The 27,129-nt window shown below is 50.4% G+C and overlaps 1 protein-coding gene across 17 annotated transcripts in view; it reads right to left on the bottom strand.

Annotated features, from left to right (window-relative positions):
• Nucleotides 1-7,945: 7,945 nt before the first annotated feature.
• TCF4 (transcription factor 4) overlaps nucleotides 7,946-27,129 on the bottom strand; it is a 246,882-nt gene continuing 227,698 nt past the window's right edge. For 12 of the 17 annotated variants that reach the window (XM_075020177.1, XM_075020178.1, XM_075020179.1 and 9 more), the window contains 5 exons: nucleotides 17,308-17,443; nucleotides 15,924-16,086; nucleotides 13,410-13,639; nucleotides 12,752-12,894; nucleotides 7,946-12,490 (listed from right to left, as the gene is read on the bottom strand). In XM_075020177.1, coding sequence (XP_074876278.1) covers nucleotides 12,758-12,894; nucleotides 13,410-13,639; nucleotides 15,924-16,086; nucleotides 17,308-17,443 — 666 coding nt within the window. In that variant the 3' untranslated portion in view covers nucleotides 7,946-12,490; nucleotides 12,752-12,757. The remainder of the gene's footprint in view (nucleotides 12,491-12,751; nucleotides 12,895-13,409; nucleotides 13,640-15,923; nucleotides 16,087-17,307; nucleotides 17,444-27,129) is intronic. The other 5 variants (XM_075020170.1, XM_075020169.1, XM_075020174.1 and 2 more) reach the window with 1 other exon arrangement.

The following is a 27,129-nucleotide window of genomic DNA, read 5'->3' as shown; positions in this document are numbered from 1 at the left end:
ATGTATTGAACAGCCCTTGACTTCAGCCTCCCCGCGGCCGAACCCCAGAGCAAACCCTGGCCCCATGGGACCTGCCTCCTTGGCGCTTCTCCCACCCACAGCTCTAATTTCTAGGGAAAAAGGTCAAACTGAACTTCTTCGGCTTCCAAAGACTCCTCCAACTCCCGGTCAACCTCCCCGTCATCAGAGGGATGCTGGAGCTCGTGGCCAGCCAAGCTGCGGTGTCCTCCAGCCCAGCAGCCCCGGGGCGGGCTGGCTACCACCCAAACCACAGGTCGAGGCAGTGGAAGAGCTACGGGTGCTGCTGGCGGGATGGATGAACGGTGCCAACGCCGCTCCCCAGGGAGGAGAGCAGAACGCTTCCACAGTTAACGCCAAGCACAAACATTGCTCTCAAACCTGACCGTTGGGTCAAATGTGACGGCTCAGGTCACATCTAAGGCGAAACCATCATCCAGGAGCTCCACCAAGCATCGAGACAGGGATGGCCGTGAGCCCTACGGCTCAAATTGGAGCATTGCTGCTGTGTGCCAGCACTGAGACACTCCAGCGATGGTCTTGAAATACTGAGAAAGGAGCTCTGCTAAAGGGCACAGCATCACCCCTGAAATTACCCCTGCAGGGTCTTACACATGGCTTTACAGTTACTGTAGCCTGCAAGGAGGAGGCTTTGATTTCTGCATCACACCGCGCTCAAGCAACGCTAACCCAAGCCCTTTAGAAGTCCTGCTAAAAGCAAGGGAGCGGTGCCAGCCCTCGGACACACCAGCGGCCAAGTGGGAAAATCCCACAACACACAGCCAAAGCCTCCATCTCTTGAAATGCCATTATTTCAGAGGGGGTTTTTGAACTGCTCCTCTCTCATCTCCACAAACACACACTGCCGCGATCTCCAGCGAAGCCTCGTGATCCCCCGCACGGCTGTGGCTCCGGAGCCTGGGCCAGACGGTCAGCCCAGACGCCCACGGATGGGGCAGGGGATACCCAAAGAATTCCACTTCATTTTAGCATTGCATAAAACGGTTCTAGCACTCTGCAAATGCTAAATATCTTTTTCCACATCTGTATGGGCAAAACTAAGGATTTATCTTGACTAATCACCAGTATTTTCTATCACCTTTTATTCTGTCTATGCTGGGTGTCCACGTGTCCACATACACACACACACACTGGTGCATGACAGAGTCCCCAGAATTTTAATTCTGCCTTCCAGGGGTCACATATTTGCCCTCAAAAATCATTAGATCCCAGTGGCTTGCTGGGGATGGAGGGCCACAGGCGATGCCAGCCCATACCCTGGGTTCAAATACGACCAAAAAGACAACGACACCTCAGAGGACGAGGACACGCAGCACTATGGGGATGCTTCACCCCCAAACTGGAGTCTGGATGCTTCTGGTGTAAAGAGTTTATCCCCAAAGTTGCTGAGCCTGAGCCTCTGCCATCGCTGATGCCGCGGGACCTGGCACAGGACAAAAAGCCACATGACATTTCCCCTTCTCAGCTGCAGCAGGCGAAGAGGTGTCAGGGTGTTACGCAGCCCCGGACCAACAGCTTGCAGGCTGCAATGCAATAATTTTCCCCCCCCCCCCCCCTCTTTTTACAAATGCGATTTTTCTCTCTGGATTAGAGCATCACTAAGCCCCCCGGCTCAGCGTGCCCTACATTGCCGGTGCTGGTCCTTGCCCACTGGCTCCGGCATCCAGGTCCGGGACAGCGGCTGCTGCTCCTGCACCGTCTTCCCTGGCCGTGCAAGGAGGGTGGGGAGCTTTCTGGCATCTTGCTAGTGACTCACTCTTCCGACAAAGTTAAAAAACCGGCAGCAACAAAATAGTTCTGGCCTATTTCAGATGATTTAATCCTCTTTAGACTTCTTTGAAGCTCAGGCTTACAGTTATTTAGCGCATTTCGGTAAGTATCTGAGCGCTCACCAGCACATCTGCACCGAAGTTTGCTTTGTGCCGGAGCCCCCGCCGCGTGGCTTTGAGCTCGGGGATGCTTTGCTGGGCTTCTCTTAGAGGTAGATTGGAATTCAATTTGCAGTGCTACTTTCCCAATGCTATTTTTTTCTGATAGAGGCACCGAGTATTTGACAACAAAAAGTTGTTTCTATCAATATTACGCTCTTAAAAAAAACCCTACTAAAATAAAATTTTGGCTGTTTTCAGAATAGACAGCTGAGTCTGCGAGTATTTCTGTCCTGTGCCTTCCCAGCTCCAGCCCTGGGGGGCCACGGCAGGACCCGGGTAAGGTCTTCACCGCTCCACCACGAACCCATTCCCTGCCGGTGCCGGGAGCACATCTACCCAGCTGTGCCGGGGAATGGATTTAGAAGAAGTCTGCAGGATTTCTCTTATAAATAACAATATTGGCTTAGTGGAGTAAAGAAGATAAATGAGTCCTAGCTAAGGATCTACCCGAGGTATTTAGCGCTTCTGGAGGGATGCCAGGGCTCCAAGTACCAAACCCTAAACCGCAGACGGAGGGATGAGTTAAACCCCGGGGCTCTGCCTCCCCCCCAGCAGACCCCAAACTCCGCCGACCCGCTCCTCCTCGCTGCTGGGGGCTGGGCAAATCCCCCCCGGCTTCACCTTCAGCATCCCAGGTCCTCACAGAGATACGACCACCAAAACGCTCTCTTTGCTAACGAAGCGGCACTTCGTTAAACACCGCCGAGGTTTTAAGCCGCCCCGCAGCATCGCAGCAAGGCTGCCCGGTCTGACAGCCCCACTGCTCTATACCAGGGACAGCTGACTACAATCTGATTAACACTAGATTACAACAGAGTGGGTTTTTAAGAGCTTAAAAGCAGCTCATACTACAGAAATCTATCTGATCGTATAAGCAGCAGTATTTGAGAAAATCGGCGCCTAGAAACGAACAGAAAATTTTCAGCATTTCTTGCCAAAAGGGCTATTTACTGAAAGAGAAACTTTTCAGCCCATTTTGTTTGGCAACTGTTTTTGCAGAGAATCCTGTGGGTTGAGAAGGACTCAGCACCGCGCATCACCTTCTGGGGGAGATTCCTGCATAACCCTGTGTTATTTGGGGGTATTCTGGGATAATGTTTTCATTTTTCACCAGAAAAACTTCCAGGTTTCCCCCTACGGGGAATGGGAAAATGTTGGCAGATTTGCCAACGCTGCTGGTAATAGCATCAGATGGGAAATCAGTTTTCCTGGGAAGGACACGGTCCCAGCCAGCGGGTGGTCAGGAGTACCCCAGAAACCCCATTTACTCAGGGAAGTGCCTGCTTGCTCTTCTCAGAAGTGCCTCAAACAGACTTTGAACCTGCCAACTTCCAGTAATGTTGGTATTAGCAGAAAGGAGGGGGAGAAACTCCTTCAGTTATTCTAAGAGCGTGTAGTCAGTGGTAGCTGGGTAAAATTAAGCAATTAAAAGAAAAAAAAAAGCAGCTGGGGGTCAAGGAAACATTACTGACCATCCTACCTGAGGCTGGGCAGTCACTGCCAGCACCTCGTCACGTTGTCACCGAGCTCCCACGTGGCCCCAGCCTGTCCCAGGGCCACCGCGCTGCTGGGCAAATGCTGGCAAGTCCCGCAGCAAAACACAGCCAGCGCTGGCCTTCTGCTACCCCAGTGTGCTTCCAAACTGGTTTTGTTCTTAAAAAAAAAAAAATCACATGGCTTGCCCATCTTCCCAAAATGCAAACAACCTTGCCTCTAATTGATTGATTGATTGATTGATTTTATTAACACACCCAGGAACCACCCCTCCTATCACCCAGGGAGCCGGACAGCTTTTATCCCCCACTTCTTCCTACATTGCTGCTTTTGGCCTGGTCATTTCCCCCAGCTGCTTCCCATCCCATCCCATCCCATCCCATCCCATCCCATCCCATCCCATCCCATCCCATCCTCCTTCCTCTCCCTGTGCTGAGGCCAAGCCTGGGCTGGGTGTCTGCCCTGGGCAGAGGTTCCCTCCCGCAGCACTGTCCTCCTGCAGCTTTTGGCACCGCTGCGTTTTTTCTTAGCAGAAATACTGTGCGTGGGCGTGCACGCGTACTCTCCAGTATTACAATCCCGCTTCCAGATGCAGTTTTCCAGACCGAGCATCCCGGGGACGCCAGGTGACTGGCACCGCCGCCGCGAGAGCCGCTGGCCACAACAGCGGTGTGCGTCCCGGGGCGTTTCGGTGCCCGCTGAGCAAAGCCTGCCCGAGCTAAACATCCCCAAGCAGCAGTTTGGGGCACGGGACCTGCCCCTGGATGGCTGGTGGGTGGCACGGGCTGCCACGAGCCCCGGCTGGCGGCGGGCTGCCTCGTCCTGCCCCGGTCCCTGGGGTAACCATCCACGTGCGTCTTGGCGGGTTAAAGTGTGCAGCGAGGCAGAGTTTGCAGAGCACGGCTTATTACCAACTTGCGGCTCTGCAGGGGCAGAATCCCCAGCCTGTCCTACCAGCAGAGCCCTGCAGCTTTGCAAAGCCCTCGCTCATCCACCAGCAGGTACGGACTGAGTCCTCCCGGGATGCGAGGGAGCTCAGGCAGACGCGCTGCGTGCAAACGTGGGTATTTTGCTCTTGCCCTGGTTTATCTATTGTTGCTTTTTTTTTTTTTGGCATCAGAAAATGCAGCTGTTGTGAAAGCCATTGCTGCACGGGTGGCCTGGCTGTCCCGGGATGTGCCCTCTGATAGAAGAGTTGCTCTCTGCAAATAGGAGTACCCAAAACATGAGGTCTTTCTCCTAGTCATAGGAAAGAAGCAGTGGTAATCTCTTTTCCTAGTGTTGTTCAGAACACCAGTACCAAGCCATGGGCCACAGCGCTCGTTCCAGCAGCGCGGTCTGCTCCCAGAGATGCTGGGTGATGGATGCTTCCCCCAGACAAGATCCTCACCTCCCCATTAAGTACATAAAAACCGTTACCAAATCCAAAAGTCTGTCTCCACACTCCCCTGGCACACATGTAAATCAGCATCTGACAGTGATGGGCTAAAGCCGTAGTCTTGGGGCGAGCCCCTGAACTATATGAGATGAGTCTTAATCACCATGTACTTCACCCCAGGCTAGGAGGGCTTGTCTTCAAAGGTCGTCCGTGCCACCAAAATGATGACTGCTAGGGTTTAAATAAGGGTGGGGAACTGCTAACAGCAGGGCCAGTGGCAGTTTGCATCCAAGCGTAAAAGGACAAGCTGCCTGAAAGGCTTCGTCCTGGGGGGACCCTCGCTGTGTGCCCACGTGAACAGGGTTTAGCTCTTAAAACCACAGGTACCAAAGCAGAAAGTAAACAAGACCGGGGAGCTGCATTTTAGCCTCAGCATTGTTTTAAAAACAAACCAAAAAAACCCCCGAACCTACATGTCCGGAGAAGACCGCTGCAGGGAACTTCACAGCAAAGGGGTGCGGGGATGGAGTCCGAGAGGTCTCCTCTGGCTCAGAAATGGGGTGAAGCTCCCTGTTACCCCGCTGCGACCCCCGTGCCGTGTAATGCAGCCGGGCTCTGCGTCTGAGCTCCAGCCGAGAGGACGGGGTGGTTTCCTTCCCAGTGCTCACACTCTGAAGATTTACAAGCTCAAGACACTCGAGATGTATTTACTGGCTACCAACATAATTGCAGTGTAATTGCATATGGTATCAAGCCAACTTTCCTAGAGCTGTCAGCCACGGGACAGGGTGGGATGTCTCCTCATCCAAACTCTATCTATAGAGACACCAGAAGAATGAGACCCATTCTTCCACCCTTCAGCTCTTCTATTCTTTTTCAGAAGAAATGTGGAGTCCTGTTGCTTCATTAGTAAACAACAAAAAAGCCCAAGCTCCTCATAAATGAATTACCAACTGAATGCCCTGTTGAAAACCCTCTAACACAGCATGGTTGAGTTGCTGTCAGTGGCCACATTTCCATCCCGGGCACCTCTCTGCCCGGCCCTGGAATGGCAGAGCCGTGCCCGGCGCCCCATCCCACCCGTCCACCTTCCCCAGCCCTCGCAGCCCCTCGGGGCACCCCCTTGGCAAAGCATCTTTGGTTTCTGCAAGTGGAGAAATAACCCACTCGAGCTGGAGAGCGGCTCCGATGCCCGAGGGAGGGCACGGGCAGGCGCTGGTGGCTGGGCAGCTGGTGCTGGGCTGCCCACGCTGCCTCCTCCTCCTCCTCCTCCTCCTCCTCCTCCTCTTCCTCCTCCATCCCTGCCCGCCTGACTCCTCGCTCCAGCCGTGCTGTGCCCGGGACGGGACCGGTGGCACCGGGGATGGTGTAGCAGCGCAGGCATCTTCCCGGGCAGAGGAGGACTGGCAGCACTGGGACGCGCTGGGCAGGCGGCTCCGGCGGGATCCTGAGGGCAGGCGACGCAGGCAGGAACAGGCAGGGGCTCCTGCTCGCTCCAGGCTGGCGGTGCTGGGAAGGAGAGGTCTGGTGGTTGTGGGTGAAAAGTGGGGGTGTGGGCTCGGGGGGGGTTGCAGGAGTTCCTCCCAAATGCCCCGAGAGTCGGCAGGGCACGCGGAGAGCCCCCCCGGCCACGCGCAGCCTCGAGGGGCTGGCCCCGAAACCCACGTTCTCCAGAAGGAATTAATTGGAGATTATTTTCTGAGATGTCTGAGCACCCTCCCCCAGGAAACAGCACGGAGCCAGCGTCTGCAGTTATTTAAAACGACCTACTATCCTGGTCGGGAAGGAAAACTCAGTTAAACACATCATTTCATTTGTAACGCTCAAAGAGACCAAACTGCATCATTCAGTAGCAATAATGAATTGTGGTAGAAGGGTAAACCGCAGCAATAAAACTCTATTCATCGGCAAAACTAAAGGTGTTATCGCTCAAAAGCTTTGCGAGTATCAGATGCACGTCATGTATAACTGATTAAATCGAGTCCTCGTATTTTGCTACCGACAGCCGCGCTGACGGGCCTCGCAGGCGTCAGTAATCATCGACAAGATCCCAGAGACACCACGCAGGGTAAATCATTCCTCAGCGCAAATCCCCAATGGTTCTTACGTCCATCTCCGGTGTTGTATTATGTTGTGTGAACCAGCCCCCTCCTCGTTTCTCCCAAACCAACCCAAGGCCGTTCCACCAAGATCCCCTCTCGGCTTGTACGTCCCCACCGCCGCCGGCACAACTTTCTGTCGGTAGGATGCGAGGCGAGGCGTTCGTACAGCTCTGAACTCCGTGGGCTCCGTCTGGCTTGAGAAGGTCCAACAGTGCCAACCAGAACTGAATTATTATTTAAAAAAAAAAAAAGCGTAAATACCATGAAACCATGAGTGAGGTTGGCAACGCTCGGTGTACAGTGATCGCGCATCTTGGGTCTTCGCTCCAGCTCCAACCATGACATTGTAGCAGAGAAAAACCCGCCGAAGAGCTGGCCCACCATCATGGTGAGCGCCGACCGAGCACGGCAAGCGAGGGCAGAGCGAAACACTTGCACGGTTTACACTTCTGCAGATACGCAGCCTTGGATTTTACAGATTCCGCCTATTTTTCCGAGGTTCGAGGGTTGCCTGCGCTCCAGCACACCCCGTGCAGCATCCCCCGCTTGCTCTAGCAGGTGCTTTGTGTTCTTGCAGGGGCTCAAGGAGTTTAGGGTGAAATACCGATGTTTTACTTACGGAGCAGAGTAAAATCTATATGAGAATGAGAATGAAAATGATCTTGCCTTTTTACGGCACCTTCCTCCGAGAGGATCGGAAAGCGCTTTGCCAACGTTCCCGGCCAGTGAAGAAGCGACCATGGGGGAAAGCCCGAAGCGCCCGGCACGGCCGCCGGCACCGGCTCCTCCAGCACCGAGCCCCACCAGGGCACAGCACACACACCAGGACACACGGAAACAACGGGTTTTTACCCAAAACGCAGACACGTATTAAAAAAAAGAAAAAAAAAGCACCCCTTCTCCTAAGAACCACCCCCTCAAACCAGGCTGGGGCACAGCGGCGGCCAGACGGCCCCGGCGGCGATGGGCAATGCGGAATGAAATGAAACCCAAGTGTCGGAAACGGTTTATAAAAATGGCACATTTATTGCTACAGAACGGTCATGTACATGACGGCATCGAATAACTACAGATGAGAAACAGGTAATGGCCTACACCAAGCTGTCTTTGTTTGCTTGTCATCTTCTTGAAGGAACTCCAGCACACAACCTGTTTGGACACTTCTACAAATCAGAAATACACCAAAAACATGAAAAAATCGAGGCACTCAGCCACACATTGAAAACAAGGTGTAACTGTTCATCTTTTTTTTTTTTTTTTAATATTTTTCCCTTTTTTTCATTTTTTTCCTGTTTTTTTGCTTTTACTGCTGCAGCTATGTGTATAGTCGCAAAAATTTCCCCGTTGCGACCTACAACTAAAAAAAAAAAGCTACCATACAGTTTCATCTCAATAACACATGGTAAAATAACATCTTTTAAATAGTAAAATAAAGTAACAAACTTTTACTCAGAATGATTCCAAAAATCTACAAAGAAGAAATATTCAGAATCTGACAATTTTTTTTTCCGTAATATTCATGGTATAAAAGGATTGCTCCTGTGAAAAATAAGCCAAATATATTTTTTATTTTTAAATTTAGTTTTTTTTTCCTACTAGGGTGTACTACAGTCTATTTTATAGCAAAAAGAGCACTAGACAAACGAAGCTTTATAACAAAAAGCCAGGCACTGATACATGGTAAATCTCTGCTTTTTTTTTTTTTCTTATCTTCACTTAATTGCATCACAAGTAACAAGAATGAAAAAGGCCACAGTTCATATATTTTCACCATTACATAAGTCTATAATACTTGAAATGAGTATGGTCAAACCAGCACTGCACAAATATGAATCAACTTCAAGTCCCATGAGAAAGAACATGTTTTTTAAAAAACAAACAAACAAAACAAAAACAAAACGAAAAGGTAGGGCCCCCCCGGGCCCTGGTGCCCCGCTGTGTTGGAATTCATTGTATTCCACCTCTAGGTTTTTTTTTCCAGTCAACCAGTGGACTAATTTTTTCTTTTTCTTTTTTTTTTTTTCCTTTTTTTCTTTTTTTTTTTTAAATTTATTTTTTTTTTTTTATTTGTGCTTGTTTCCGCTGAAATCTCTTCATTCCTGGCAATATTCTGTATTGTTCGCTTTTGGACATGGATCATATTCTGCCTATTGGATACAAAGGTGAACCCCTCCTCGCCCTGACCACCCGTCTTCGTTGCCTCCCCCCGCCCCGCCCCCTGAAAAAAAACCTAAAAAAACCCCCCAAAACCTCGGAAGACTGAATCAGTACAAGTTGCATCACTGGTAGGACTGACAGTTGTATAAACATTAGTGTTCCTTGCAGCTACACAGAAGACAAATGGTAAAAAAGTTCTAGATGAACAGATTCCCTATTCAGCATATTCATAAATTACTTGAATGTGGAGGTGGATCAGTTCAGAAAAAGCTGCTAATTCAGTATTTTATTTCTTTCTTTGCGAGTTTCTTAGCCCGGTTCTATTACCACAGGGTACGGCTTTCTAAAACCTTCACCGCTTTCACTAAGTATCATCAGCTCAATCCCCTCGGAGAAAGGCAGCTCGAGATGCGCACACCTTACCTGGGCTGGGAAATAACGGAAAAAATGAAGGATTACAGACTCGTGGGGCGTTTTTGTTTTGAAATCTTGCCTCATCCGGAGCGGAAGCCGGCCAGGATCCTCAGTTCTTAAATCCAGGACGGACGAGGGCGCATCCTGCACGGAGGAGGGATGCGAGCCCGGAGCGCCCGCAGCGCCGCCGGCGTCCGTCCCGCGGCACGGCCCCGAGCTGCTCCTCGAGTTCGGCCGGAGCCGAGTGCGAGCGGAACAAGAAAAGCTTTTTCTTTCTCTGCAAGTTCCAGAAACTAAACTCGTCATTTATTTTCTGTCCACAGATTGTTTTAAATAAACATGAAGTTGGTCTTATAATTTTTTTTTTTTTTTTTTTTTTTTTACATCGTTTATCAGAAGCACAGTCCTCAGCATCTCGGTGATGATCGCCTTGCCGGTCCCTACCCCGATCGAGTGGTGCACTCGGACAGACCGAAACCGAGTGTGGTCCACCGGGTCTGAGGTCTCCTGGAAAAAAATATATGGCTTGTTCATCGGCATCGTGCTCTTCACGCCATCCAGAGGGCCAACCCGCGCGGCTGGGAGCAGCAGAGCCCTCCGGCCTGCCGAGGGGACCACTGGCCGTCGTTAGCGCCGGGTGGGCTCAAGCTTTATTAGACCCCCTCTCAGATAAACCAGGCCTGCTCCAAGTCCAGCGTTTCTCCTGCAATAAGCCTCTGCAACTCGGAATTAAGCCTTAGTGTGGTCTCCTCTAGCGTCTGCTCTAGCAGTTGAATCCACCTCCACATTTGAGAAACTTATCGACAAATCAAAACATTGAAAGTTTTATCGCTACTGAACATATTTACAGTTTTCAGCACGCACACAGCTAATCCAAATGGGTATGGGGATGTCGAAGGTGAGCACGTGGTAACTATCATATTTGTTCTTTACGTTTTCAGAAACAAACATAAAATTCAGATTCTTGTATCTCACTATTTCATTTAAATGAGACTTTTTTTCAACCACACAGATTTTTATAAACAAAAAAACTGATACAATGTATTAAAACACATAATAACAAGAGTCTACATGTAAAAATATAACTTTTACATACACAATTTCAAAATAATGATACGTTTGCCATTTGTTGCATAAAATTTACAAATGTATTTTTCATTACTATATAACTGGCAAAACAGGAGAACAGATGGAACATTTAGACCGTTTGATGGATTTATGGCATTTATTCAGTGTTGATAGGTGGAAAATCTACTCGAACAGGGAGATTTTATTTAAAATACATGCCAGGTTGGTGTGGCTGTAAAAATAGAAACTGGAATTAGAGACAAAAGGATGCTGACAAATACTTAACTAGGAGCACTATCTGTTAATCGTACTGTACACCAAAGTCAATCGTTATTAAGATTCACTATGGAAGTTGGTTCAATTGTGCCCAGACTTCAAAGCTAGTTATCTGATGAGCTGCTGTGCCATAGTTTGAGCTATGTTACTATTAAATATGTTAAGTAAAAACTTCATTCGTACTGGCCAGAGAAATACTGTACTACCACCCCTCCTCGAGAAAGTGCAACTTAATGCTTTAGGACTCATAAGGCTTGTTATAATGCTGCATGATGACCGAAATTGGCATTTCACAAAGAAAGGAGGAGGCAGCGAGTGGTCTACACTTAAATAATCCACTTAAAAACGAGAGAAGAACAACAGAAAAAGAAGTCGATCAAATCTGTCACACTACTTGCAATTTTCCCCCGCGATGGTGTGTGTCGTCCCCCCCCCCCCCAAATCTGACCATGTATTCAGCAACGCCTCACTGCACACTATTTAGGCTACACACATAGGTAACACTTTAATCGGTTCGTTAATCACAGCCACTTTGATTATGTTATGTTTCCGATGATATAAACATTGGAAGGCACAGTGGTAACATTGTAGCATTCTAACCTTGTACCTCTGAAAATCCCAGAAAAGGGTCGAGCGGAGCAGCGGGGCGGCCGGGGCTCGCTCCCGCGCCCGGGGGGCCGGCACACCGCCGGCCCCGAAGTCCTGTCTTCCCCAAAGACTGAAGAAACAACTCTCTACTTTAGTTATGAATGAGAAGCAACGTCAGGGTCAGCGTTTCATCCTGCACTACCCCTCCAGAGACAGAGTTGGCACTACAGGTTACAATAACAAAAACAGGGGAGAGGGACAGAAATAAGACAAAAAAATCCTTATTTACAGTAAAATCTTCTTTTTAAAAAAGTTAATCAGTACTATTTTTTTACAGGAGCAAAAAAGTCTGAAACAAATGAACAAAAGCTTACCATATTCACTAAATTTTTAATATATATTTATATATATATTTATATATATATATTTGTCATAGGTCTATAAGATCCATCTGTTTCTCCTACCCTAAGGAATGGCTAATGTCATCGCTTCAGTTTTCATTAGGACGTTTGCTGGTTTTGTAAATATCTGGGCAGCAAAGCTTCCCTTTTAATATCCAGTAAGTATAAACACTAGCTGTCTAGCACACCAACAAAAACGCTCATTTTTTTTTCTTCAGAAGTACACTTTTTCATTATTGCAAGTTTACAATTTTAAATTAAATATTTTTTTCAGACTTACAAATTAATTATATTTTTTTTTTTTTCCAAAAGAAGTTTAGGCACAAATGCATTGTCCCACAGTGTGGAGAAGATTGCCATTCAGTCTCTAGGCTGTGCACTTACAGCTCGTAACATACTGCGTTAGACATTCTGCATGATATGTTAAAGAGAGTCGTCCCTCAAGTTGCACTTTTTGTTTGTTTTTTCTCGGTTTTAATAATCGGGAATGCTGAAATCTCTTGCGTCTGTGATTCTTAACTACTCAGACTTGTCTTATATTACAAAAAAGGGGTTAAGGAGAAGTGTTTATGTGGGTTTAAGATAATACAGCTGTTAAGGAAGTGGTCTCTTGCTTAAATGAAGAAATGTGGCAACTTGGACCTGCGGAAGAAGTAAAAAATCTCATCAGTCGAGGAGAGCCGAGCCTGCGCGCGTCCCTACACCCTCCTCCAGCAACCCACCCGAACACTGCCTCGGAAATCAAGCGTGCTCGCGGGGCAACCCGAAAACCAGTTTATAAGGGGTGGGCTGGCACGTCCACCCCCGGGGGACGGTCTGCCCTGGGACGGGGGGCTGGACCGGGGGCAACCCCTCCGGGTGCGGGGCAGGAGGCTCCCGGGGCATGGCTGAAAAGAAACTTGCCTTTTTTTACATCTGTCCCATGTGATTGGAGGCATCTCCCATCCCAGGGTGGGGTCCTGCCAGGGAAAGCGGAGGAGGATCTGAAGATACTTTCTCTTCTTCCCTTCTTTTCAGACACGCTGCTTTAGGATTCAGATTTCTTTCTGTTGAATTGAAGCAAAAGGCGGTTTCAGATATTCACATTCTTATACCAGGTTGGTCTACGGTTCATCGCATGGGCGTTTAGAATAATTCGTTGTCAGTTATTCGTTCCGGTCCTGCTACAGGAATTTAGCGGGCTGAAGCGGAGGACGCAGCTCAGTCAGATCGAGCGCCGAAATGCAGCACGACTCCGTACGCAAGCTCTGCAAATACCTCCGTGTTTGCGCTTTGCTAAGGAGCAGCCAAGCTTAATATTGAATTTGGATCTTGCCGAAGAACGTAAAGCGTGCCGAGGCTGCCGAGGACCTATGCCGGCATCCCCAGTGCCGGAGCCGCAGGGGAACGCAAGCTCCCCGGCTGCTCAGACGTGCCCGGCCGGCTCCGGGTGCCAAGGGTTAGGTCTTGCCACTCTCCCTGGCACCCGGTGCCCCCGGCCAGGCTTTCCCCAACCCAAAAAGGCGTGTTTGACATGGCCGAAGCCCCGGAGGGATGTACGGAGACCCGGCGGCACACTGACCTCTGACTTGCTGCTCTAAGCTGAGGATGACAGCCACAGCCTGGTGTAAAATCAGGAGCTTGGTCTGGGGCTTGTCGCTCTTCAGATGGAGCTGCACCATCCGGCCCAACTCCTTGAAAGCCTCGTTGATGTCGCGGACGCGGAGGCGCTCCCGAGCGTTGTTGGCCATTCTCCTCTCCTTTTCCCTCTCGGCCTTCTGCTCCGGTGTCAGGTCTTCGTCATCGTTATTGCTGGGAGACAAAAGGAATACATCATTTTCTAATGATGTGGAAAATAAGGAGCGCCAAGATTTTCAAGAGACTTTGTCCAAAAGCACGGCTACAATTCACGAACAGACACCTTCTGAACGATTCTTATTTACTGTTCCCCTTCCACCAAACCTTTGCGAAAGTCAGTCCCCTTCAATTTTACTCTGAGTAAAGCCTTGGTTTGTAACGAGGCTTTACAATCTGCGAGGCAGGACTTCCAATATTTTAAAGAAGCAAAAACACAGCTTTTTTCCAATAACGTATTTTATCACAGCCAGTACTGCAACATTTTAAATCATGGCAAATCTCCGCTCAGAGTCACCCTTTAACCCCAAAGGGCGCTGGTGGCTCCCTGCACTGCTCCCACTTTCCATCTTTGCTGCCTGTGGGTTCGCCCCAGGAGCGAGGAGCTCGTCCCCGACCGGCGAGGGGACCTGCCCCAGCTCCCACCAGTGCCAGCACCCAACTCCCACGGGCTGCGGCCCCTCAGCAGTGCCTTCCGAGCCGGAACGACTGCCGTGCATTTACACGTTTCCCTTTCAGCAGACCGTCATTCGGGGCTTGGAAGAAACTTGCTCTACTCCCCAAGGGGAGGATCGGCCGTCCTCCCTAACAGTGGCAGAGGGGAGCCACGGGCAGCCGGCGTGGGCAGCACCCCAGTCCCGGCACGGAGCTCGGGGCACCGAAACGCCCGCGGGCAGAGAGCCACAGAAGTAATTTCTGGCTGTGAAGAGCCGTAGGGTGAACTTCTGCATCCTTTCCGCAACAAACCTGCTTTCTATCCAGATAAAATGATGATTTGAAATTGAAAACACATCCACTGGTGAATCACTGGCACTATATAATTTGAATTGGTTATGCAAATGGAGTAATAATTTTCAGCAGCCCTAACAACATGGATTTAGACATATAACTAAATATCTAAATTTTCAGCAGCCCTAACAACATGGATTTAGACATATAACTAAATATCTAAATTTTCAGCAGCCCTAACAACATGGATTTAGACATATAACTAAGCATCAGGAGTAACCATTTAAAGCTGCAAGCGTGTTAAAAGCAAAAACGTTAGCCTACAACAGCTTCAAAGCACATATAAATATGCATAAGCGACAGAGTATTTGTTGAATTAACAAGAACCACGATCACCTCGCATCAGCATAAAGGTGCCTTCTTCTTACCATATCGTAAATGCACATGAAAGCCTCACTTCTACATATGGTTACTTCAACACATTTATTCAGAGAAAATCTCGAGTGCCATCTATTTTCTCCAGTCATAAGAGACGTGAATGTAATTAATGTTTTAAACACCGGTGGGTGCCGGCCTGAGAGGTCTGAGTCTCGGCGCTCTCTCGGGGGCAGCCCGTCTGCTCAGACGCTTCTTACCTCGCCTTGGTTTTTACACAGAGAACCAGGCGTGGAAGGAGAAAAGGCAGAAGGACACTGCCATTCCAGCTTTAAAAATAAATCCCCTGAACAAAGCAGGGTCGTGCCTGGATTTCAGCTTCACCGGGCTTTTTGCTGCATAGCTCGGGACTCGACTGGTGCCGAGGAGGACCTGCAGTCCTGAGCTGTACCTCGGGCCCTGGGGTGACGTGCAGGTGAGGCAGGTGAAATCCAAGGGACAGAAGTAAAGCCTGTCCCTTGCTCAGGTTCACGTTTGCAGCACCCATAGACATTGTTCACATTCACCATGGGCGTGAGCTCCCAGATGATAAAATCCAGCTACAACTTCACTAATACATTCCCAAAATTTATAAAGAATATGCCGAACAAGTAAAGTAAAGACCTCTAAACCCTCCGCTTAAACCTAGGGAGCCCTAGAGATTTACCAAAATTGAGGACTGGGAATGACAATTTTATTTCAGAGGTATAAGAAAAGCATATGGTCTGTTAGTTCAGGTGCAGGTGTGATCAGCTGTTAGGCACATTTTTAAAGAGATGAAAATCCATACTGTATTCCAATTTGCAAGCATAGGCAGAGAGGAATAACAGCCTAGTTCATAGATTTTAGCGTAAAGCAATTTCTTTTCAGGTTGTGGAGAACTTGCTCAGTGTCCAAATTTGTGAATTGTTCCAATTTGAGGATGTCCCGGAGTAGAGGTACCAGAAAGGTACTCGGTACTGCCAGAACAGCCATGCCATTCCACTTAGGCTGTGGTTTTACCTGCCAGGAAAAAACCTCATAGTTTCCTCCTGTTCTGTTCACTTCATCGAAATCCAGTAAAGGAATTAAATGAAGCGACACTATTATATACTGTTACCTAGATCTTGACCTAGTAATTGATTTGATATCCTTCTTGTCATCCTCTAGTTTCTTGTCCTCAGAAGACTTTGTGTCCTGGAGGTTTTCATCTCCCTCGTCGTCAGATTTGATTTCGGAGCTACCCGAAGAGACGCTCTGCCCTTGCAGTCCAGTTGGCATGCCTGCGAGAAAACACACGGACGAGCTGTCAAGCAGTGCTTACGCCAACGCCTGAACGGTCTGGGTCTGTGTCCTCCGTCCCCAGCGGAGGGTGACCCGCGGGCGCAGCCCCAGCAGAGCCAGGCGTGGGGGTGGCAGCTCCTGAAAATGGGGTTCGGCCAGGGCTTTGAGGTCTAGCTCTGCTCCTCCGCCTTCAGGAACAGAGGAGGACTCGCTGTCTACGAAACATCAGCTGAACGGCACCGGGGACCGTGATGACAGGACCCGCGCATCTTGCTCGGAGCGGGGAGCTGGCACGTGCACCAGCCCTCACCCCAAGCTGCTTCTGCAAGCAAGGATTTAGGAAGAAAGTAAGACTTTGAACTCCTAGAGCAAATTTGATTCCTGCATCTGAAGGAGTTCTGCGCACCCGCTACCTGTTAGCAGACAACATTATCTGCATTTTACAAACGGACAGAGAGCTTGTGATCTTGCCCAGACCCGCATTTCCAGCTGCTAGGTAGCCGTGGAAGGGGGCACAGGATGCCTAGCTGCTACTCTTGTTCTTCAATCACTACATTACTTTTCCTTCACCTTAAAAAAAAAATCTTTAATATGCCATTCTCAAAATAATCAAAATACCTCAGCTACAATGAATGGACAAGACCTTATAATAGTTTGGGCTCTTTCTCTCTCACTTTAATGGGAAGATCAGCTGCCTCTAGGAGTAATGACAGACACCTGATGTCCTCGGGGTTCGGTTAGCTCCAGGCCTGCTTCCAATAACCCTGCAGAGGAGTCTGCCAGGCTTAGGACAGTGCAACACATCTTGTGAGCCAAGGAGAGGCACGCCGGTGCCATCCTTCCCACAGGCAGAACCGTAAAGGTGGTGGAAAATCTGTGGGTCTGAGTCTCACCTTACACGCACAGCTTTTTGATGTGCGTCCTGCAGTGTTTTCTACGCTCTTAACTTTGCTGCTTAAAGCAGTCCTGGTATCAAAGCTCACTGTCCAGAGGCAAGCTGCCTGCACGCTTCTAGCGGTAGCAATTCGGAGAGCAGAGCTGAATTAGGGAAGAGGCTCTGCCCCGCTGCCCCGCCGTGCCCCGCGCTGCGTTACGGTCTCCGACATCCCCGCGACCAGGAGCTCGGACGCCTCGTCCCTCCAGCCCGGTCACCGCCGTCCCGGCCGCGTGTTTGGGGACGCTGCGTGCCGGGACGGGCTTGCCGGGCAGACGGTACTCACCCCTGTACGGGTCCTGGGGCGGGTTCAGGTCCGGGGACGTGGCGGACTGGACGGGCAGCTGGGGGACGGGGACCTGGTTTGGCACGAGCGAGTGGCTCCCGCGGAGGCTGACCCCGTCCTCGCGGTGCGCTCCGACCTGCCGGCGAGGAGAGAGGCAGCGGTGAGGACGGGCGGACGGCAGAACCCCAAATCCTGGGGACCCCAGGAGAGGGATGGGGAGGGCGAGGCACGGCGCCGGGCTGCGTTTCACTAGAGGGCGCAGACGGCCCGTACAGCCGCGCGCACCGTGCGCGCACACCGCGCTCGCACCGCGCGCTCGCGCCGCGCGGCCGCCCGGGAGGATGCTGCGCCGCACGCCTCGTGACAACCGCGGCGGAGCAGCTCAGGCAGGTAGAATGTCAAATTGTCTCCCAGGGTGCCGCAGCCGAGCGCGCCGATTCCTACCCATCTGTCTTCTATCATGTCCGCCAACAGATCTGACAATTATCTTAATGCCCATATGCTTAATTGTGGGCTTCTCAATTCCCCCATTGCTATCGGAAATCCTGCAGGAATTTCAATTTGGCATTCGGCTTTCATTTTGGGGGATCAGATTCGCAGGCCTGCCATTTTTTTTCCCCGTAATGCCGGCTAAGCCTCTGACAGCGGGAGCTGCGGCAGCGAGCGGCGCGGCCCCCGCTCCCCCCAAACATAATAACGTGTCACCTGCCTTTCCAAAACGAGAAGCCCCGTCCAAATTAGCGCTCGCTGGATTTCATCAACCACCGAGTCCTAAACCCAAAGGGGCGCCGTCCCTGCCAACGCCGTGACTCCGGGTAATATACCAATAAAGGTTTTATTAAACACTCCAGTAATGCCATCATCGGAGCTGACAGCACGGGCGCGATGGAAACGCATCCGTTCCTCTCCTCTACGCGGCTCACAGACACACTCTGCGGAGCAGGGTTGCTCCTTCATTAAATAAAGGACACCGCCGAGAAGAGTTACGCGTCTGAAGAGCAAAACTGTCAGAAGTTGCTTTGATATAAAAGCACCCGGAGTGGCAACGCTGGCGCTGCCTCCCCGGTCCTGCACGGCAGCTCCGGCTGGCTGCGCTCCGAGCCGGAGAGGTACCGACGGACGTCTGCAAGGACAGACGGACAGCGCGTCCGCACGGAAAACTCAGCGCTCCACCTCCTCAGGTGCGTACGTCCCCTAACGCTCGAGCCAAAAGGGCGATAAACCCCGCAGAGAACTGTAAATCGCTCTTTACACTCAAAAAGTAAGTTCTCGGGCAGATAAAAAGATGGAGGGATGTTTCTGATCAGACTTACAAGATAATATAGGATAATTGTTAACAGCAAGTCGAGACCGCAGTAAGAAAGATAAAAGGGAATCCTGCCAAGGGGAACTTGAGAAAATCTTTTACTACTAGACGAAATGCAAATAACCGAAAGCAAGCGTAAAATAGCAGAGACAAAAACTCTCTCTTTGTTGAGACGTTATAATTTTTAAAACATGAGATACTAAGAAAAGACTGGAACCAGCATTATTCAGTTTTAAGAAAGAATCAGTTGTTACGGGGCACTTAGAGCTCAGCAGTTCCACTTCCTGAAATCCCAACGCAGGAAACACAATGAAGTCCTGCTGACATCATTCTGAGGAGAAAAAGTATTTTTTCCCCACACCTATGAAAGAAAATGCCTGGTGAAACAGGCTGTCCTGCTCCATCCCCAGGGATACCCAGCTCCGACCCTGGGTGACCGACCTCGCTTGGGAGCTGGACCCGACTCCCAGTCCGGCCCCACCGTGAGCAGGGGTTTCACCCCGGCCACCTCCGCGAGTCCCCGCTGATCTACATTTTTCTGTGATTCTACAAAAGACGAAAACCATTAAACCATTTCGTTTTGAGGTCTAGGAAGACAAAAGAAACATATGATACCACTTCTGGTTGGCAACCAACCACCACCCTTCGAGCAGAGCTCCCGAGAGCGGCTGGAAGCTGTAAATGCGCGGTGACAGACACCACGTCTTGCTCCCTTTCCCTGCCAGCCTCCGTCCATGACCTGTGCTGGCGGACAGACACACAGACAGACTGACCGACCCAGAGACGGCAAGCATCCCGTCCTGCTCCTGCTCCGGAGCAGCCCACCTCCTTCCCTGGACCACCTCCGTTACGGAGCTACACGAGATGCCTCCAGTTGGGTGGTCCAGCTTGAAGAGGGACAACCTGGCTACCTTGATTATTTGGCCTGACTTCATGAAGACTACGCCTTGTTTTACCACGTCAAGAAGCAGACACGGTAATAATCAAAAGTTAATGATTTGGAGGGTTTCTAAACTGAAGTGTTGAATTCAGACACAAAAAACCCAATGTCATAAAGTCACCACCACTTTACCACTGACATACTGATATATAGTTCTATTTATATTTTTAAAATTGGTTCCCATAAAATAAGATTTCCTCACATTTCTTCTCCTTTAGGTTCTCAAGAGATCTGGAAGATAACCACCTACAGCTCACAACTGAATGATAAAAACTATCAATTCTTTTATTCTTTTTTACAACTGACTATGGGATCAGTCTTGCTTGTTGAGATTTGCAGCTTTTTTCCCTGCCAGCTGGCAAATTCCAGGCATGCTTAGCGAGCCTGCCCGACCTACGGCCATCCCTGCGTGAAAGAAAGACTACTTCTTATCCACTGTGACTGACTTCAAGCCCATTTTCCCCTCTCCCTGCATGGGAGGCAGGCACCCCGAGACGGGATGGAGCTCCGGCTGCAGCAGCCCTCCCACCCGCGATCCTCCCCGTGCCACAGCGAGGGGGCTGCTCCGGTACACCGGCGCTTTCTAACTCCACGGTTACACGAACCACCACCTTGCAACGGCCTTTCCACAGCATGTTTTCCTGGATAGTTTATTTCTCCAGTTTCAATCGCTTGCAAGAAGATTGAGGCAGCCCCATCACTTCGTTACCCCCACAGAGAGTATTTTCTGAGACACAGAAGACTTCAACTCTACCAGGCTACAAACACCTCTGCGTGTGTGCGTACGTGCACACACAGGTATCTATAGTAAAAGCCCCAAACTAACCCACACCGAGTACTTCCACAAGCAGAGGACTACGAGGGCCGGTTCCCGGCAGCGCTGTGGTTTTCACCACGCCACCGCATCTCCCCCGCCCACGGGATGCTCTGGCCTGCACGGGTACCCAAACGACTGCTTTTACAGCGAACTTCAGGCCTCAGATGTCCCCTAAAATGGGCTGGCCACTTACTTCTCTCTTTAAACATAATTTCCTTTTCTCCTTAAATATCATTTCCTTCCTTCTTTTAAATGTCATCAGGGGTTTCCACCCAACCACCAAGAGCTCAGGACCTTCAAAAGCACCGCCACGCTGCCGAACGCGGCCGAAACCCACCATCTGCCAGGGGACGCAGGGATGCGACTTACTGAAATAAAGCCTGTCCTACAGAAAGCGTTAGGGACAGAAAGCAGCAACGCCTGCGAGCCTGGGGTGTGGGCAGCTCCCGGCACCCCCAGGGACACAGAAGATGCTGCATTTTCTGCTTCCCCCTCCCTCCGCAGCCGGCAGGGCCGCCGGTTTGTCTGTTATACAAACAACAGCTCTACCCTGAGGTGGAGCGAAGATATGAATCATTCCCCCCAGCCCGGGAGTGTAGATTATAAATAATACTTATCTTTAGAGAATCAAACTCACTTTGAAGTTCTATTAATATTTTATTTATTTCCATCTCTTTAAACAGCCCCCTACTGCAGCACTCAGCAGATTGGAGCGGAAAAAAAACCCCAACAAAGAACAAATCCTAAAATGTGCACGGGAGGTATAAGCGGACTCTGCTGTTGATGTGCAAATGTCTGCCTTAACCTCCCCTCCGCAGTCACCAGCTCAGGCACCCAGAGGTACCCGAGCACACGTGTGCGTACGCGGGTGTGAGGTACAGTCCGCTTGCGATAATTCCGCCAAAGGGAAAAACCGTGAGAAGCCCCAGTCCTGTGGGGTTTTGGCTATTAAGGTTAAAAAGGCTTCTGGAAGATAAATAAATACTGGTGCAGAGAAGGCTGATCCCAGAGTAAGGATCAAAATCGTCCTGCGGACCTTCCAGCGCAGGTCTCTTTGGAGGCACCTGCGCAGGTACTAGGCTGATGGACATGGCACGAAAACCTGGACAGACGATGCCTGAATTCACACTTGCATTAGTCTTTTATGGCATTTTAAAAACTTCAATAGCTGGAAGAAGGCTAGACCTTGTCTTCTCTTACCTTTGCATTTTCATTTTTATATACGGTAACAGGTACTCAGTACAAACGTCAGGTTTTTCTGGTTATGCTAGCCTGGACGTACTCCAGATTACCTGCGCTATCTATGCATTCATCATGAATGGGAAGCTGTTTTAAAAAAATATGTGGGAATTAATTCTTGAATACTCAGCATTTCTTGATGGAGATGTATATGCGTAGTTAACCCAGATAAAGAACGTGACGCTGGGATGCCGGGAAGGAATTCACAGTTTCGCCTGTGTTCCACAAAGTGCGTTTTTCCTTCTTTTTTTAAAAAGTAACTATTCTGCTGCCTGAGATGCTTGTTTCATCAACATCAAGACGTAGGGCATTGAATTTGGCCGTTCCGCAATGCCCATTAACATCACCCCGCAGAGAAGTGCCCCCAGAGCAGGCTGTTGGCTGAAGCCCCCCCTCCACTGCTCCAGACGCGGATGCCCCCCCAAAAGTGAATCCCCGCTCTCCAAACGTGCCTTCCCAGCCGCTGCCACGGGGACCAGGAGGAACGGGGGCCGGGACACCAGTTTCCCCCCGCCGGCATCACCCCTCGCCGTGTGCCACGGCACACCGGGGGTCACCCGTCCCTGCGGAGGGACCGGGGAAGACGCTCGGTTTTCGGTCAACGTGGAAGAGAAAACGTGTCCGCGTGGCGATCAGACCCCACTGACACGGAGAGCTGTTCTGGTCCCTGTGAGCTGGAGCCTCCTCCCCGAAATCCCAGCTGCACCTGACAGCCCCGCAGCGCTGCATTTCGTTTCGAAATGAGCCGGATTCTCTCCCTCTCCGCCTGCCATGTAGATGGCGACGGAGACTTTGTCCTCCAGGGCGAGGAAAGCCCCGTCCTGACCCAGAAGTGAATCCTGAGCAGTGGTAAGAAATGGTCGTACAAATGTTTCTTTTATTGCTCACAGATGGGCATTTGAAGTTCGGGCATGGTAAGGAGCAGACATAAACTGTAAAGAATGGGGAAAGGTTTCCTATGAAGTTATGAGCGTCGCACCCCTTTCCTTACAGTTAACCCCTCTCACGCTGAGAGCCGGCCTTCACACGCACCGTTAACGTTCTAAATACAAAGGAAAAACTACTACCTATAGCCTGGACCACAGCTTTGGGCTACGGTTAGGAAGAGATTATTCCTAACTTTCCCGTATCGTGAACAAATGCAACAAGCAACAAGCTTTGTCCTTTTAAAAATGATGACCTTTTGTTATCCAATTAGATAAATAAAAACACGCGGCAAGAAAGTTGTAAGGTGATGCATGTTAACACGTGTTCAATATTGTCAAAATTTATAAGTCTGACAGAAAGCAGATTTGTGCAAAGCCCTTATAAACCTCTAACGCTATATTAAAAAGGGAACAGCACAGGGCACTCTGACACAAATGGTCTCTCACTGTATGTGTGTATTATTGGTCCAAATTATTCACTCTTATTTAACTGCACCGAAGTCTTTCATCTCCATGCTATACAATAATAGTTTCCATATGACCGGTGGCTCAGCTATAAATAAGATCAAAAGCGAAAGAAAGGATTTAATAAAAAAAAAAAAAAAAAAAAAAAAAGACATTAAGAGTGGCATTAAATCAGGAAAAAAGCAAAGTTCACATTTTTTTCTACAGAAAAAAAGTAGCGCCGAGTACTAAGCGGCTCGCCAAATATCTTATGAAAGGGCCGTTTGCGAGCCAGTTGTGTGCAAAAGCCATTTAAACGGAGCTGAAAGTGGCAAAGCCGGACTTTGCCGTTGAAAGGAAGGGGAAGAAGAAGGGGAAAAAAAAAAAAAAGCGCCAGTGCCACGTCTCCACGCGAGGCCGGCGTACCGGCTCGGCGGCAGCGTGCGCGCCTCGAGGTCGCGGGAGCGCGCGGCGTCGCCCACCCGCGTCCCCGTGGGGTCCCGGGGAGCCCGCCTCCCCCCGCCCCGGCGCGGCAGGAGGGGATTCGGTTTGGCACCACGCACCCGCCGGGTGGGAAGAGCCGACTTCCAGCCGATTTTCCCCCCAGCTCCGCGGAGGTCGCCGGCCCCCTCCCGCGGCGTTCTGCCCTTCGCCATCCCGGGGAGAGCGGCCCACCACCGCCGCGTCCTCCTCCCCCCCCCCGTAAGCCCTAACGCGGCGCGAGGTCTCCCGCGCTTCGCCGGCTTCGCTTTCCCACCGTGGGGAATGGGAGTATTTTAAGGGAATAAGCGGCCGGTTGAGACCCTTTAGGGAGAGAAGCGGGTCGCTGCGGCCGTCGGAGGGAAGTCGCGGAAATAATCCCCGCGATTTCTTTCCAGCAGAGATGATTATTCATTTAAGCGTTGGCTAAATCCGGAGATATAAAGGGTCCTAAAGTACCGGATTAAGAACATTAACTCTTCTTCGCCGAACGCCCGGGGAGGGAGGGGAGGAAACCACGCCGCGAGCAAGTCGGCACACCTGGACGCCGTATTTCGGTGCCCGGTTCCAGATGACGGGGGTCCCGTCCGGAGCATCAGGTGGGCGACCCACCCGCGCCGCCGCCTTCCTCCCCGGCACCTGCCTCGGCTCCGGTCCGGCCGTCGCACCCGGCGGCAATTTCAATTAAGGCGAGCCAGCTGCTCGCCGTCGCCGCTCGGGAGCGCGCGCGCACGCCGGGCCGGCCACGTGGAGCTCGCGGGAGTCCCGGGAAACCAAATATGACAAGGGGGGGGGGGGTTGGTTTTTAAACCATGTGGCTAATTAGCTGCTTCGAAATGAATGGAGCCATTGTGCGAGGACAACGCTTTGCTGAAAAGGTGTCGTTTAAATATCGGTCGGTGGTTTCTCTCCCGGTCGAAATGAAGTTTATAGCTCCAAAATAATTTAAAAATATGATAAAGGCTGTAATTGCGCGGCATTAGGAATGTCAACCAATTAGGCAGAAAACGGTGCTATATAAAAACCCAACACCGGTGCCTGTTGTGTCAGACTTCATTCCAGCAAGGTCATTCTGTCCGTTTTTTTTAAATTTACATTATACCTGCTAACTGAAAACCACGGTCAAGCAAAACAAACCACAGACGCAGCAGCTACAACTGTGCTAAAAATTAAGAAGAGATAGTAAGACAAAACAGCAAAAGCCAAATTTCGTCTTTTAAATATTGCCAAGTCGCTTGACTCTTTTTGTTTATGTACGAATGACATAACTGAATTACTTCATGAGCTGCTACTCTAATTCCTAGGGGTGGAAAATTCCATAAGTTAATTTAATGTGGATGTAAAAAAAAAAATACACACGAACACGCTCTCTTCCTGTGGGCCCTCACGTGAAGCATGCAGGCTGGCTGATGGGTTTCTAAGCACTATCTTAAAAATAATGTATACCAGTTTCTGGCTTGTAATGCTTTTAATCAATACCTTCATGCACCGCTACAAGAGAAACACGTGTCTTCTCAGATTCCTCTGCAAAAGTTAGCGTTTTGCTGCTTTCTACAATTCAATTCGAAACGTAACGATAAAATCCCTGCAATCCGCGTAACCTCTGGAATAACAGGAACTGCGGAAAGCCAGGAAATTCACAGCTAAAGCTGAAAATATACGCTTAGCTCATGCCCTTGAGAGATGGAGATGGGCAGATTAAATCGGCCAAAACTCCCAAGTTTTTGACTTGACGTGCGACTTCTACAGCTTTGGCCTTGAAGACCCTCGCGGAGACAGAAACGTTACGAGCGCCCCGGCGACAAACCCCGCATCATCCCCGTTTCTAAGCCACTTCTGCCTCTTCCCAGAGGCGCCTTTGCAGGCGCCCCGGGCGGTTCCGTACCGGCTTTACGAGCCCGGCGAAGGGAGGCTACCTCTGTTTTAATTACGATGGTTTCGATCCCGCAAACGCTCGTGCACGCGCTGAACCTCAACGTCACGGATGGTCCCAACGGGACCGACGCGTGGCAATAAAGTCGAGCGCACGTGTGTTTGCAGAACCCGGCTCTCGAGGGGATGGGAAACCCGAACGCCCGCCTCCCCTGCTCGACGAGCGGGTCTCACCCCCCTTCCCCGCCGCGCTCCCCCTCCGGCCCCCCCACCCCCAAATACACCCCGCAAAGGGACCAGCTTTGGGCCAGCAGCTGCTGCACCCCAGCTTTGCGGCTGGGGGATGCTCCGCGTTCGAATTCCTGCCCTCCGCCCTGCGAGCTCTGGCACCCGAGGGCTGCGATTTAAGAAATATCCCGATTTTGCGGCTTTCCCGCTGCCCTTCTCCTGGCTGCACGTGCTGCTGCTGCGACGCAGCGGGCGCAGAGGAGCGGGCAGCTCGTCCGGGCTTTCGCCGCTAAACCAGTTTGCCGCTAAACTGGTATCAAATACATTGGATTTGTAAACGGCGTGAATTAACGTGCGCCGGTTTGCTCGTGGCGCAGGGGAAATTGGAAACAGGGACATCGGCAAATTCCAGGGGCCTGCTAAAAATTAGTAAATGCTTAAACGCTCTCCTTACTGGGCCACTAATAAAAAAAGTGAGGGAATGTAAAAGAAGAAATCCCTTTTAAGACAGCCTGCTATAGCAAACCGTTCGCACAGGGAGTAGAACTCCGCTCCCAGCCACACAGCTGTAAACCTGGCCTCATTCCATTAAAACCGGAGCACTTGATTCCCGTTTCCAGCAGCATCTGACCGATCTCTGCCTTATTTTTGTCTGGGGAGAAAAGTCGCACATCTGCTGCGCGAGGGAGAGCGCGGGCAGGGAGAGCAGGCAGGGAACACGGGCGGGGAGAGCGGGCAGGGAATGCGGGCAGGGAACGTGGGCAGGGAATGCCGGCAGGGAGCGCGGGCTCTGCACCGCTCCGGGGTCGCTCCGGCACGCTCGGGCAGCGCGTGGAGGTGCGCGGTGGGCACAGCCGCTTCCACCAGCGCGCTCGACAAGTTTCCGGTCCATACCTCCCACTGCTACTTTATTTACTGCAGCTGGCCAGCCTTTTATAGCCTGTTTCATGTATTAAAATTCAAATGTGGAAAACATTACCAGTATCCTCCTTGATTTTTTTTTTTTTTTTTTTAAATTTTTTCCCCCTTCAACTTCCTTTTCAGCGTGGAATGTATCAAATGGTCAAAGGCTAACTTCAGACTGACTCTACTCAAAAACTATTTCCTTTGTTCTTATGTTTTTACTTCAAAATTCATACCAGTTTTCCAAAAGAAATTATCGGGCCCGACTCTTTCACCCAAGTTACGGTTTCAGACAGTGAGTAATGCTGCTTGGGAACGCGGCAGACTCCGGGTTTTCAGAGAAATGTCCCCGTCTCATTTGCAGCAGCAGCACTGCTCTCAAAGCATCCGAATTCTCCTGCTCCGTCACCCTGCTCTGACCATATTCTTATTTAGCGAAGTACAAACAAAACCTGTCGGACCCCATCACTCGGCATTTCTCCTGAAAAAGGAAGTGCCTACATATTCCTAAAAATATGAAGACATTTTTTAGATGCACGATACCAGCACTTCGATTTCTCATTGTTGCTGCTTTTTTTTGTTTCAGTCTAACTTCACCTACATCTGGTATTTAAGCGAGGAGCACATATTTATGGAACAAACTGTCTCTGAAGTGATGCCCTGGGTG

This window comes from Buteo buteo, chromosome Z (genome assembly GCF_964188355.1).
Source record: "Buteo buteo chromosome Z, bButBut1.hap1.1, whole genome shotgun sequence".
Classification (NCBI taxonomy): Eukaryota; Metazoa; Chordata; class Aves; order Accipitriformes; family Accipitridae; genus Buteo; species Buteo buteo.
The sequence above is the reverse complement of the archived record's forward strand: the minus strand, read 5'-3'. Positions and strand labels throughout refer to the sequence as shown.